At 38.5% G+C, this 12,205-nt stretch overlaps 1 protein-coding gene across 5 annotated transcripts in view; it reads right to left on the reverse strand.

The window, feature by feature from the left end:
* Positions 1 to 12,205, reverse strand: part of TTN (titin) — a 264,646-nt gene that overhangs the window by 205,343 nt on the left and 47,098 nt on the right. For 4 of the 5 annotated variants that reach the window (XM_072961229.1, XM_072961228.1, XM_072961227.1 and 1 more), the window contains one exon: positions 9,119 to 9,175. In XM_072961229.1, coding sequence (XP_072817330.1) covers positions 9,119 to 9,175 — 57 coding nt within the window. Of the gene's footprint in view, positions 1 to 1,343; positions 8,066 to 9,118; positions 9,176 to 12,205 lie in introns of those variants that run through there. The other variant, XM_072961230.1, reaches the window with a different exon arrangement.

A 12,205-nucleotide genomic window follows, 5' to 3' on the forward strand; every position in this document is an offset into this window, starting at 1 on the left:
AATTAATGTTTTAGTATGATCATGGTGCATAAAAATTGCTCAATGTAAAGGACAAATATAGTCATTAGGTAACAGTGAGTAATTTAGTGATGGAGGTAGAGAAGTTTCACAATTTTATTACTGTGTTCTACTATTTCTCTTGTCATCTATTACAAAACTAAATTTTATTCTAAATTATATTTTAAAAAGTTACCACTGTCATGGCACAGAATCACAGAGTTGAATGACCACCTCTAGTCTTTTGGTCTAACCCCTCATTTTTAGATTAAAAAAACTGAATTTCTTTATACTTATTACATCTTCCATGAGAAAATTTAGTTCACTAATACATAAGTACAATTTAAAGATCTTGTGAATTTACTATAATTATAATTTTGAAAAAAAGAGTCACTTTAGAAACATATATACATCTTAAATTAAAAGCTTACTGATTTCTAGTTAGTTTTAAAAGTGAAATTCAATGAAAATGATAGGAAAGCTTACTATCTTGTTACTTGTATATAATTGGAAATACTAGTTACCATATCCCCTTAATACTAAGATATCCTGCCTTCTTTTTCTAAAGATTCTGAAATTGGACTGCAGTTTAAAATCTATATATAAATGTAACACAGCAGTTTCTTCCCCTCCAGGCTAGTATCAAATTAATGCTGCATTTTACACCTAGTGCTATCTCAAAAATTGAGAAAATGGGGTATTTCCAAAAGTGGAAAGATTTAAAATTTTTAAAAATTATTTATTTATTTTGTTGGGGAGGTAATTAGACTTTCGTTTGTTTGTTTATTTTAATGAAAGTACTGAGGATTGAACACAGGGCCTCGTGCATGCTAAGCATACATTCTACCACTGAACTATACCCTCCCCACCAAAAGTGGGAAGACCTTTATTTGCAAATTCTGCAAATGTCTCAACTCCACCCACAAAGAGAGCATCATTGGTCCCTTCAAAACCAGCAAGAGTTAAAACACTTAAGAAGGATATTAATAATGAAAATATTTTTAAAACAGCCAAAAAATATTAAGATTGCAATGTAAAACAGCTTACAGCATTAGCTACCAATTGGGCAAAGCTGGTTTCTGTTGTTTGGTTTATTGGAAGTCCAAGTAAATAAGCGTGGATTTAGATGCAAAAGAGTTATCATTTCAAAAATACTCAGAGCAGAAAGATTTTACCTTACCAATTTGTCTGTGTGGTCATCTGACATAGTCTTCCATTTCACATTTTACTTTGCCTATATAGTTTATCTGCCTACAAGACAATGCATCCTGCTAAAACACTTCATGGAGGAGGAAGGAGGATAAAGCAGAAATACAGACAAGTAGGTAGCCAAGGAGATGTTTAATTGTATTTGATGATTCACAGCAGAATTGACACAGGTGATGATTCCACAGTTTAGATGACAGAATATTTACATGCATTACGAACAAGAGATTTCCACATAAAGAAACTATTTTCCCAGGGGGGTTTTCAATGTGACGTGTTTAAACAAAGTAGACCTATTTGGAAATTATTATATTTGGAAAATGTGAGAGCACTCAGATTGATTCTCATCATTCCAGAGGCACTAACACCTTGCACCAGGAACTTTAAGTCAGGGTGAGCACTGCACAGGTCTCCGCCATTCCTGACTTGTTTGTCGCTACACACCTGTACTCACCTTCGTCATCTTTCACTAAGCTTGTAATGAACAGGTTGTGGAACCCTATGCCACTTTCCTCCGCACTGAACCTTGATCCTTGTACCAGTTTCCCATCTTTGTACCAGTAAACCGTGGGCCTCGGAGAGCCACGGACTAAACACTGGAAATACGCTGCTGTTCCTAATGGTGCACAACAGTCAGAAATTCCTTTGATAAACCTGGGAGGTCCCTCCACCACCTGAAATTCAAAAAAGCTGTCTGCATATTTGCTCTTTAAGACTAATTCTTCCTTCAAACTGCTTAAAGTCACTTTACTTTTCTTTGACATCAGAGCAAACATCTCAGAATCTCCCATGGTGAGGAATCCCCGACAGATTGCCTCCCCTACACAATTCACAGCTCTGCATCTGTATGTTGCACTGTCAGAAAGACAGACGTTGCGAATTTTAAGGGTATGACTTCCATTCTCCTCACTCATTGCATATTTAATGTCATCTGGCTCAATACACATATATTCTTTATACCATTTAACTTCAGGAGTAGGGACACCTATGACTGAACATTTGAACACAGCATCTGAATTTTCTGGAATTTTAAAATCACAAATAGGCATTATAAAGCGAGGAGGCATTTCGAACACTTCTAAGTCAATTTTTAAGTCTTTGTCTTCTTCCTCCCTTGACACCATAGCTGGATCTGCTAAGTTCAATGGAAGAACATCTAGACTCACAATCATGCTTTTATGATCGGAAGTAAATTCGGGAACTGTGACTATCTTCACTTGCTTCTCAAATTCTTTAACGTCTTTTTCACTCAATTCAACTTCTAGGACAATTTCTTGAGGGGAGGGTGTCCTTGATGATGCAGTGTTTTCCAAATCAAACTCCATGACATGCTGATGTGTTACTGGAGGTGGGAGTGCCACTGCTCTTTCTTTCGGGGGCACTACATCGACATTCGCAAAGCTCTTTGCTTCCCCTATGATGTTTACAGCATGGCACATATACTCTCCCCCATCTCCTTTTTGAATGTTAGCAATTTCCAAAGAACACACATTCCCCACCCTTTCTATTTTGATCCTCTCATCTGGCTCGAGCAACGATTTATTTCGATACCATTTCACACCAGGAACTGGAAGGCCCTCAACTTCAACAATGAAGCCCAAGGTTGTGTTTTCATAGATCTTCCGTTTGGTCAGAGGTTCGATAAAAGATGGAGGCATTTCATTGTCTTTTGGTTCAATGGCTTCACTGGGCGTGCCAAATGAATCCGAACGCCACATTTCATAAGCTGAGCTTCTTTCTTCTGTAGGTGTCTGGAAATGCTCACTTGATGGACTGTCCTCCCTTTCTATTTTTGAAGGGTACCTTTTAAAGTTTTCAGCAAGGTTTGGTCCTCCAGTAGGAATAGAGTATCTTTCAACTGTTTCTCCTCCTAAAAGTGTAGAATCTCTCTCTCGTGTCTCCCCTGGGGGCGTGGAATATCTCTCTAGCGTCTCTCCTGGGGGTGTGGAATATCTCTCTAGTGTCTCTCCTGGGGGTGTGGAATATCTCTCTAAAGTCTCTCCTGGGGGTGTGGAATATCTCTCTAGCGTCTCTCCTGGGGGTGTGGAGTATCTCTCTAGAGTCTCTCCTAGGGGTGTGGAATATCTTTCCAGTGTCTCTCCCGCAGGTGTGGAATATCTTTCTGCTACCTCACCTTCGGAAGGTGTCGAGTACCTTTCAGCAGCCTCCTCTAAAGGTGTGGTTCTTTCAATAGTCTCACCTCCTGCATTTGTGGAGGGTTTTTTAGTTGTATCTGAAGGAGTGAAATATAAATCAGGAGATTTTGGAGTTTCAAAATGTTCAACGGAGGATGGTGGGGTGTAAAACTGATCTAGCTCAGAAATGTCTTCACTGCTTGTACTTGCCACATCAATCGAAACATCAGATTCCGGAGAAAAAGGGCGACCTAGTGATTCCTGTTGTTGGTTGTAATACTCATACACAGTGTTGAAAGTTACTTCTTCAACCTCCATTGATGTGATCAATTCACTCTGGACAAGTTCTGCCTTGGGTTTGATGCCTCTAGTCTCAGGAACTTCATGCTTTCCAGCAGTAAGTAAGTATTGTGTTAGGGAGGGCTCAGATTCCGCTACTTCCATTGTATGTGCCTCATCCAATTTAGGAAGATTTTCAGAAAAACCAGTTTCTATCTTTTCTCTTTCCATAGTGGAGAAAGAGGTTTCATTTTGAACCTGAACTTCCTTGTAACATTTTTCTTCTCCATAGGCATCCATTTTTTCACTAATTTGTTCACTCGGCTTCTGCTGTTCCTCAGTCATCGAGAATGGAGAGCACTGACTGAGGGAGACTTTGCTGTGGAGCGTGTCTGCTTCCTGAACTTCACCTATGTGGTCTCCCCAGATTCCAGTGACATAGCCCTGAGTCCCTTGATAGTGCTTTTGAAATGATGCCAACTCTGGTTCCAAAGTATTTTCTTTCTCCATTTCACAAACCTCCAAAAGCTTTTCCTCACTTGCTGCTTTTTTCAAATGTGAAATGAAACTTCCATCTCCATTTTTCTCAGATATATCTGTTTCTCCTCCATCTGCAGAAGAGGTCTGAAGTTGGGCACATGATTCACTACGGATCTCTTCTGAAAACGTTTTAAGAGACATAGTATTTAAAATTTCTAAATTTTGTTTCTGTATCTGTTGGACTTCCTTCTCCGAATCAAAGGCATTTTCATCACTACCACTTTTCTCCGTCATGATCCTATCTGAAAACTCCTTACTGGAAGAAATCTCTGGCTTAGCAAATATGTTACTTGGCACTCTTTGAGAGGTATTCTGTGTATCGGATGGTAATGCTTCAGTGCTAACAACTTCCTCTTTATATGGTGTTTCCTGCTGATGCCTAGTTTCTGGCTCTTGAAACTCCTTAGCAGGATCTCCTAAATGAGAATACATTTGTTTTAGCACAAATACAATGTTCTCAGCATCCATTGTTTCAGAAGCAGGATGCTGAGTTTTCAAATAAGCTTCCTCTGGTTGATCACTATCTAATTCTTGAAATTTTGTATCTGCATTTTCTATTTGAGCATCATGGTGCTTTAAGTCAATTGCAACAGGTGCTTCCTGTTCAGCTCTTTCAGAAACTGCAGATTGATCTAGAAGACCTATTTCCCTCTGTTCCCTCTCTTGTACTTCAAATTCCTTATGAGTCTGAGAAGAAAGCAGTCTTAAATTCATCACATTAGATGAATCTGGTTCAGCGTTTGGAGACACTTCCTCTGCCTGATACATATTTGTGTCTAGGTTACTCAATCTTGATTCATTTTGCTTTAATGAAAAGTCTTTGTCATCGAGCTTCTTTGGAGGAGGATTCACAAATGATTTCTTGGTAGGTCTTTTTTCTAGAAATCCTTTTTCCACGTGTTGTAATTTTTCAAATGCAATGATCCTATGCTTCACCTTCTTTCCTGGGTAGTATCTCTCCTCACCAAAAGGCTCTTCATATACAATGATGGACGATTCTTTGGTATTGAAACTACCAGAGGTTCTCTCAGGAGGGATATTCGACAAATAGTCACTTTGGGCATATTCTTGCACACTTCCCCTTTCTGGTTCACTGAGTTCTCCAAAATCATTTCTAACCTCTTTCCTAATTTTAACGTCACCAAAATCATCATGAAATGGATAAACAGTCCCCTCTGCTTGGTATAGTTTTGATTTTTCATTTACATGTTCCTCTTTCTCTTCATCCTGACATCGTATGAGTTCAGCTCTGATAGGTTTGTTGATTCTTACAGATCTAGAGACACCTTGCACAAATAGGGGTAGTTTTTCTCTGGAAGATGTACAAGAAACTTGACCTTTCTGGTCTATCTGTTCAACTGTCTCAAGGCTTTGAAAATATTCTCTTACGGAATATTCTTTTATATTGGATTGGGGAGTAAAAGGACCAGCTGGATAATCATAAAAATGTGCTCTTACAGATTCTCCTGGAATTTGTTGATCTTCAGAATATCTGGCAGAAATTCTACCCATATTTTCTAATTGAGTATATTCCCTGTGAGTGACAGGTTCCACTGTTAGCTCTGAAACACTCTCAACTGTTCCAGAATTGTTTTCAGCAACACACTTATATTTTCCAGAATCTTGAGAATGAACGTCATGAATATATAACCTGTGGCTGCAATTAACTTCTTCAAACTGAAACTTCTGGTTCTGCTTTAAAAGGACTCCATTTTGAAACCACGTCACGACTGGTTTAGGCTCACCGGACAGTAAACACTCAAGGACTATGGACTCTCCTTCTCTACACCTGGCATGCTTTGGCATTTCTTGTAAGAGTTCTGGCGGCTCATTAGTAATGTCAGACGAAAATATAAACTTGTGTTTTGGTGACTGAGGTGTTGCCTTGGGCGCCACCTCCTCGAGTTGAAATAATTCTCTTGACTCTTTATCTTGTTCTGGGGTAGGAGTAGCTGCTGTTATCTGAATTTCTACTGGAAACGAAAGCAATTCTACATCTGCAGAGAGAGGAGCTGGTGGGTTAGTCCTTAACACATCCTCTTGTCTCAAGGATGGATGAACGGTTTTTGCTTGATCAAATACCAACATCAGCTCTTCTTCCTCATCAGTGTAGTCGTGCAACACGGGGACTCTATGTGCTCCGACATCATGCCTTTGTTTTGCTTTCACTACAAGGGTACCAGCTGTCTTTACTGTTCCATATTGGTTAAACAGCACACAGGTAATAGAACCTTCATTTTGAGGAAGAACGGAAGAAAAAGTTAAAGTGGAATAGTTCTCAAAGGTATGAGTGATAAAGCCTTGATTACGTGGGATTGGTATATCATTGTTATACCATGTCACTATGGGTGGGGGATAGCCTTGAAAATGACACACAAATTCGCAACTGTCACCTTCATAAACCTCTTGAGATTCAATTTCTTGAAGAAATGAAGGTGGGCAACGTTGTGGACGGTTTTGGAAAGAACTTTCAAAAAATCTTGTGGTTTTGTCTTCCTGTTCAGTTATGAATTCATCAACTTTTGTGGAAATGGGGTGTTCCAATTCTCTCAAATCATCTTGTCTAATTCTTTTACTATCTAGCTCTTCATTTTCTTTAATAGTTATGATTGTATCAAAAGAGTCACTGGTATATGGCATAATAACTTGAGGCACCTTTTCTGGGGTCTCATATATTTCCTCGTTCTGACTTACATCCATGAGATCTTTAGATGGCCCTACAAGGTCAGTTTTGGTCATCACTTCATCAAGTTGTTCTCTTGCTTGGATATTCTCATTTACTGGACTCTTACCATATAAATGGCCTGTTGACAGGTCTTCTCTTAGAAATGCCTCATGGCTCATTCTCATTTCAGTCTGTAGAATTTCCTCATCAACAGTGGTCTGAAAGCTGGTGGGAGGTTCTCCAGAGTCTACATTTTGATCCATTAGATTAGGCAGGATGTGTGGATCTTGGACAACACCTTCAGCTGAACTATCTGCCTTGTCATTATCATCAGCTAGATCAGCTACAGACCTGCTTTGTATTTCCTCTCTAGAGAACACCACGTCCGTACCACTATCTTCACTTCTCAGAGTTCTTGAGCTTATTTCAGATGACATCTCCAACAGAGACAATTTCCTTTTCTCCATTAAAATTTTTCTAGCCTCCCGTAAACGTTGCAACTTCATTTTGGTCTCCTCGTCCAGGAAACTTTCACCCACATTCAGCCATCCCCTTATGTCAGATTTACTTTCTAAATATTCTTCACCATACATTAAGGTTGTTCTCTTGCCAGGACTTACTGTCTTAAAGTGTATAGTTCGCCTTATTCCCTGTTGCTCCACGTCTTGTTTCTTGTTAAAGGGAGAGCCAGTAAACCTCAGGTCAACTGTTATCCTATCTTCTCTACTTTCAGCCAAAGCCTCCATATTTTCATGTGTCTGTTCTGCCCTTTTCAGAAATTCTAAATATTTCTCATCTTGCCCTCTCTGAATAACAAGCAACGAGGCAGTTGATTCAGCAGACCCTTCACTATTAATTGCTAATAATCTGTAACTTCCAGAATCTCTGTCTTGGACCCTTTTCACCTCTAAGCTGGAAGAGTGATGATGTAAATCACTCTCTGTTTTTATAACCCGACGAAGGCCTGCTGGGATAGGTCGATTGTTATGAAACCAAGTCATTTCTGGAGTTGGACAGGCAATTAATCTACATGTAAAGACAACAGGTTCGCCCTCTAAAACATATTTAAATGTAAGTTTTTGGGTAAAAGAAGGCTTGAAATATTCAGGCCAGGAGCTTGTAGATGATATTCTACTCGCATATCTTTTAGCAGCCATGGAGCTGTGGTCTAGATGTTCAGAATCTGAGAAGGCATCCCGGGCATCTCGATCTGAATGTTCAGATTCTTCCTCAGAGGACAATTCTGGAAAAAAGTTAAATTATAAAGCATTTTACTATTTTCCATAGGATTTGAAAAAGTTGAAAATAAATGAAAATTGCAAAAATAGGAAATAAAATAAAGTGCATGCTACAGATTCTCACAAATCCAGAAAAAAAATTCACTCACCATATTTGTTCGAATAAACGCAACACCATGCTCTGTTTAAAAGATTCTGACACGAAAATCGTTCGTTGTCTGGTCTTTTCTTCAAACTGCTGAAATTTCTTCTTGAACAAGCAAAAATGCATTTCAAAATAACATGTTCCTGTGCATATTTGTTTTGAGAGCAGGAAAACCTTGTTCTTTTGATGGCTAAGAGGAAAATCTTACCTGACTTGCAGAGAGTGGAATAAACGCCCTTTCTGATCCTTTTGATTGTAGATTAAATTATTATATTTTTGGAGAATTAACTATTTAAAATATATATATACAAGAACTATAATCAGAAATAATCAGCTAAAATAAAATGAGAAGGCGTTTATTCGAACTAATACAGCCACAAAGTCATGATGTTATGCAAAGAAAAGCAGGCAATAAGGATCACATAAGGCAGCTATCTGCAAGCCAGTGTAAGAGACATATCAATGTTAAAATGATGTATGTGCATGAAGTGTAAACCAGAATGGGAATGTAACATTTTCACACACCCTGAAGAAAGTAGCATTTCATGACATTGCATTCTGAAAATGACAGCTAGGTTATTGTCTATTGTTCAGTTTAATTCACTGTGATTTTCAAAACAAATTCCTACTTCATGATTTCATGCAATAAGATGACGACTTTTCCTAAGACACGCTTTTGAAAGTGGCTGATAAATTTTACATACAAGATTTTAAATCACCATAAAATAAATTACTAGGAAATGCATGTAACCATCAGCATACTACATAGGCATGCGACATAGTAATATATACTCTAAGAGATATATTTGTACATCTGTGTCATTTTTCTCAATGATACTAACAGAAGGCAGATCAAGGATTCTATTAATCCTTCAGAATTTCTACTTAAATCTCACATTCAGTGTAACAATACCTTTCATCTCCATCTCAATCTCCTGTCCAATCCCCTCATACAAAATCGATTCAGGGGCTAGAATGGAAAAACATATAAAGAGATTTTAATGTTTAATTCTGTATACTTTCTGCATCAATTAATGATTTATGCAATTACAATTTTCTTTCTATTATAATAATAGAAAACTACATCCCACAAATGCACCCCCCAAAATCCATGCCAAACAAATCAATGAGCTGATGAAGTACATGACAACGTTGACAAAGACTTTAAAACATTTTTATTTTAGGTTCTCTGTGCAATTTCCTCTTTTAGTTCTGCAATTCCCCATGCCTTTTACATGCATTGAGAAGAGCAATCCACAAACTAAAGGAATATATATTTTAAATGTCTTGACTGAAAACTTGCTAAGAGATGAAATCACATTTAGAAGGAACATGCATTTTCTGATTCGCCACTCTTAACTGAGGGCTATTCTCAGTTTTCCCTGCAGAATTAAGAGTTTTCTGCTAGTAAATACTTGGATTTGAACCACCTTTAAAACTTTAAACTACACAAAGTCCAATAATAAAGAGCAAAACAAAGACTCCTCAATTCAAAATTGCTTTTATTACAAAAGACACAGCCTTTAGGCACAATAGTCTCTGGGTGGCTTCTGGAGAAAGAGGGTGCCCGGGTACCACTCTCAGTCTTTGCTCTGCGTGACATGTCAGTGTGCTTGACACCGTTTCTCAGTTCCTCGTGGTCTTTGACATGAAATTAATGACAAACTTGATGTTTTCTTGGACAATTCTCTCTTTATTTCACAGATTGTTTTAATTTGGGACTCTGAGTGTTTTAATATTTTCAGTGTCTAAATCAAGGGTAATTTTGGTAACTGCTTTGGTTTGTGATTCTTTTGCTGGATAAGAATAAAACTAGGAAAAGGAATGTATTTGCTGTGTTTGGAAGAGTAAAACACATGTGGAATTTAGAGAAGATGAAATGTCATTAGGATGAGAGCAGCGTGTTAATTCCCAAACTTAAGATATGATATGTCTATGCTCAGTATGCACTTAAGAACTTGACTCAAACAGACTTAGGGGATTTCACATTCCTACTTGATTTTTGTGGATAACTGTGTAAAGTTATTAGCTACCCCCCCAAAAAGAGGAACAGATCAAGACTGAACTATATGAGATAATTAGACAACTGTGCCTGATCACTCTTCAAACACTTAGAAGTGGGCTTATCTTTTAACTTTCTTAAGCACAGCAGTCTGGGCTTTCCCAGGAAAAAAAACAAAGCTCATGCTCCAAGAACATTTTAGTAATATAATCAGTTAGAACTGAGTGAACTGGAAATCCTGAAGCAAATCCACCCTGGAAACAGGATCATCAAGCACTGTCCTATGGCATTAGCTTCTTTAGGAAGCAAGCTGAAAGACCTCTATGTCTCTCACCTCTACAGCACAGCCAGCTCCCAATTATCTTGCTGCAGAAACTGTCACAGTTCTCACTGACATGACTTGTAGACCGCAACTCCAGACAGGCAGTTACTCTGTCATTACAGCACTAGCCAGCAGCTATGTGAAACTGAGGGTCAACTTTCTGGATGGTGGAATATTCCATCTAACATGCACAACTAGACCTCAGTCCCTGAGATATTCCTTTCCAAGGCTATGGAAACTAATCAGAAATAGCTATAGATCAAAATGTCAGATTAATAAAGAAAAAAAATCCTCCTTTGGGTGAGTGAGGGTTGTAGATACATTAAGGGAATTAATGACTCTGTTTCAAAATTCAGGGCAGAGATGGCCATGCACATAGCACGGTATTGCCCCCTGCTCATCTGTAATGCCTCAAAAATAGTATGGCCAGACCAGGGAAGAACTAGAGGCCACAGCTCTCCACAGGCCCCTGGAGATGCCCAAATTCCACCAGCTTCCTTCAATGGGAGTCCGTGAAAGTCCTTTGCCTGCAGACACACAGCACAGGCTTTTGGCACCTGAAGAATACTTTTCTCATTTCATTAGTGTCTAAGAAGAAAGTCCATGGATGAAAGGAAGAAGCTATCCTTTGCCCAAATTTATCCTTGCCCTTCCAGACACAGTAGTGAATCCAGCACAATAACAGCTAAAATAATGATCTTACCCTGAGCTAACTCTACAATTCTGGGAGTATCTGAGAAAGCAGCATCATTTATTGAAAAATATCTAGAGACCACTAATTTTGGTCCAGACAGTCCCAGGCACAATAATACTAAAAAAAAACATGATGAACCATAACATCTTAACCTTTTCTTGGTACAATTCCTAGGTGGCACATTTGATAAATATTAGAAAAAAAAAACAAAACCCAGCACCTATGAAACAAACATTAACTTTCTGATCCCAGATTTGAAAGTTAAACTAACCTTGACTCTAGACTGGGAAGTTACATGTTCATAACAAGATTGGCCAATGACTTGGATGACTTTCATAAGTCATTTGTGAATACAGTGCTAATTTAAGGATGTTCTAATTAATATATTCATTGATTCTATTTGCATGTTGGAAAAGCTGCATAAAGTGATGAGGATGAAATGAAGCAAGTCACAGCTAAAAATCAAATAACCACCTTCTACTCTCAGTACTGCTGATGTGGTCTCCTCTCCATACTCATTGTGTACAAGGCAGCTGTACAATCCTTGGTCCACCAGCTGAATATTACTCATAGTAAGAAACTGAGTATTTCCATTTTGTGACTGCTTTGCTCTCCTAGATTCCTCTATCTTTACACGTTCATGAGTCCAGGTTGCATCAATGGAAGATTTATCTTCTAAAACACAGAGCAACTGAGCTGTGTCGCTGCACTCTACAGAGAGGTCCTGAAGATGCAGGAGAATCTTAGGTGTGTCACCCATCAGTTCTTCAATATGTTTCTCAGCTAACTCAGTGCTTTCTGCAGTTTGTGAAAGGGATCCAGTACGGTGCAGGTTGACATCTCGAACGGATGCAGCTGTGTAGGTGGAACTTTGAGATACTATCCAAACCTGAAATTCACATTCATATAATGATCCTTGAAATGACTTAATTTCCTTTTGGGATATTTTGCTCTCCTGTTTTGTGAAAGAAGAATCTGCCCT

The sequence above is a fragment of the Vicugna pacos genome, chromosome 5 (assembly GCF_048564905.1).
Source record: "Vicugna pacos chromosome 5, VicPac4, whole genome shotgun sequence".
Taxonomy (NCBI): domain Eukaryota; kingdom Metazoa; phylum Chordata; class Mammalia; order Artiodactyla; family Camelidae; genus Vicugna; species Vicugna pacos.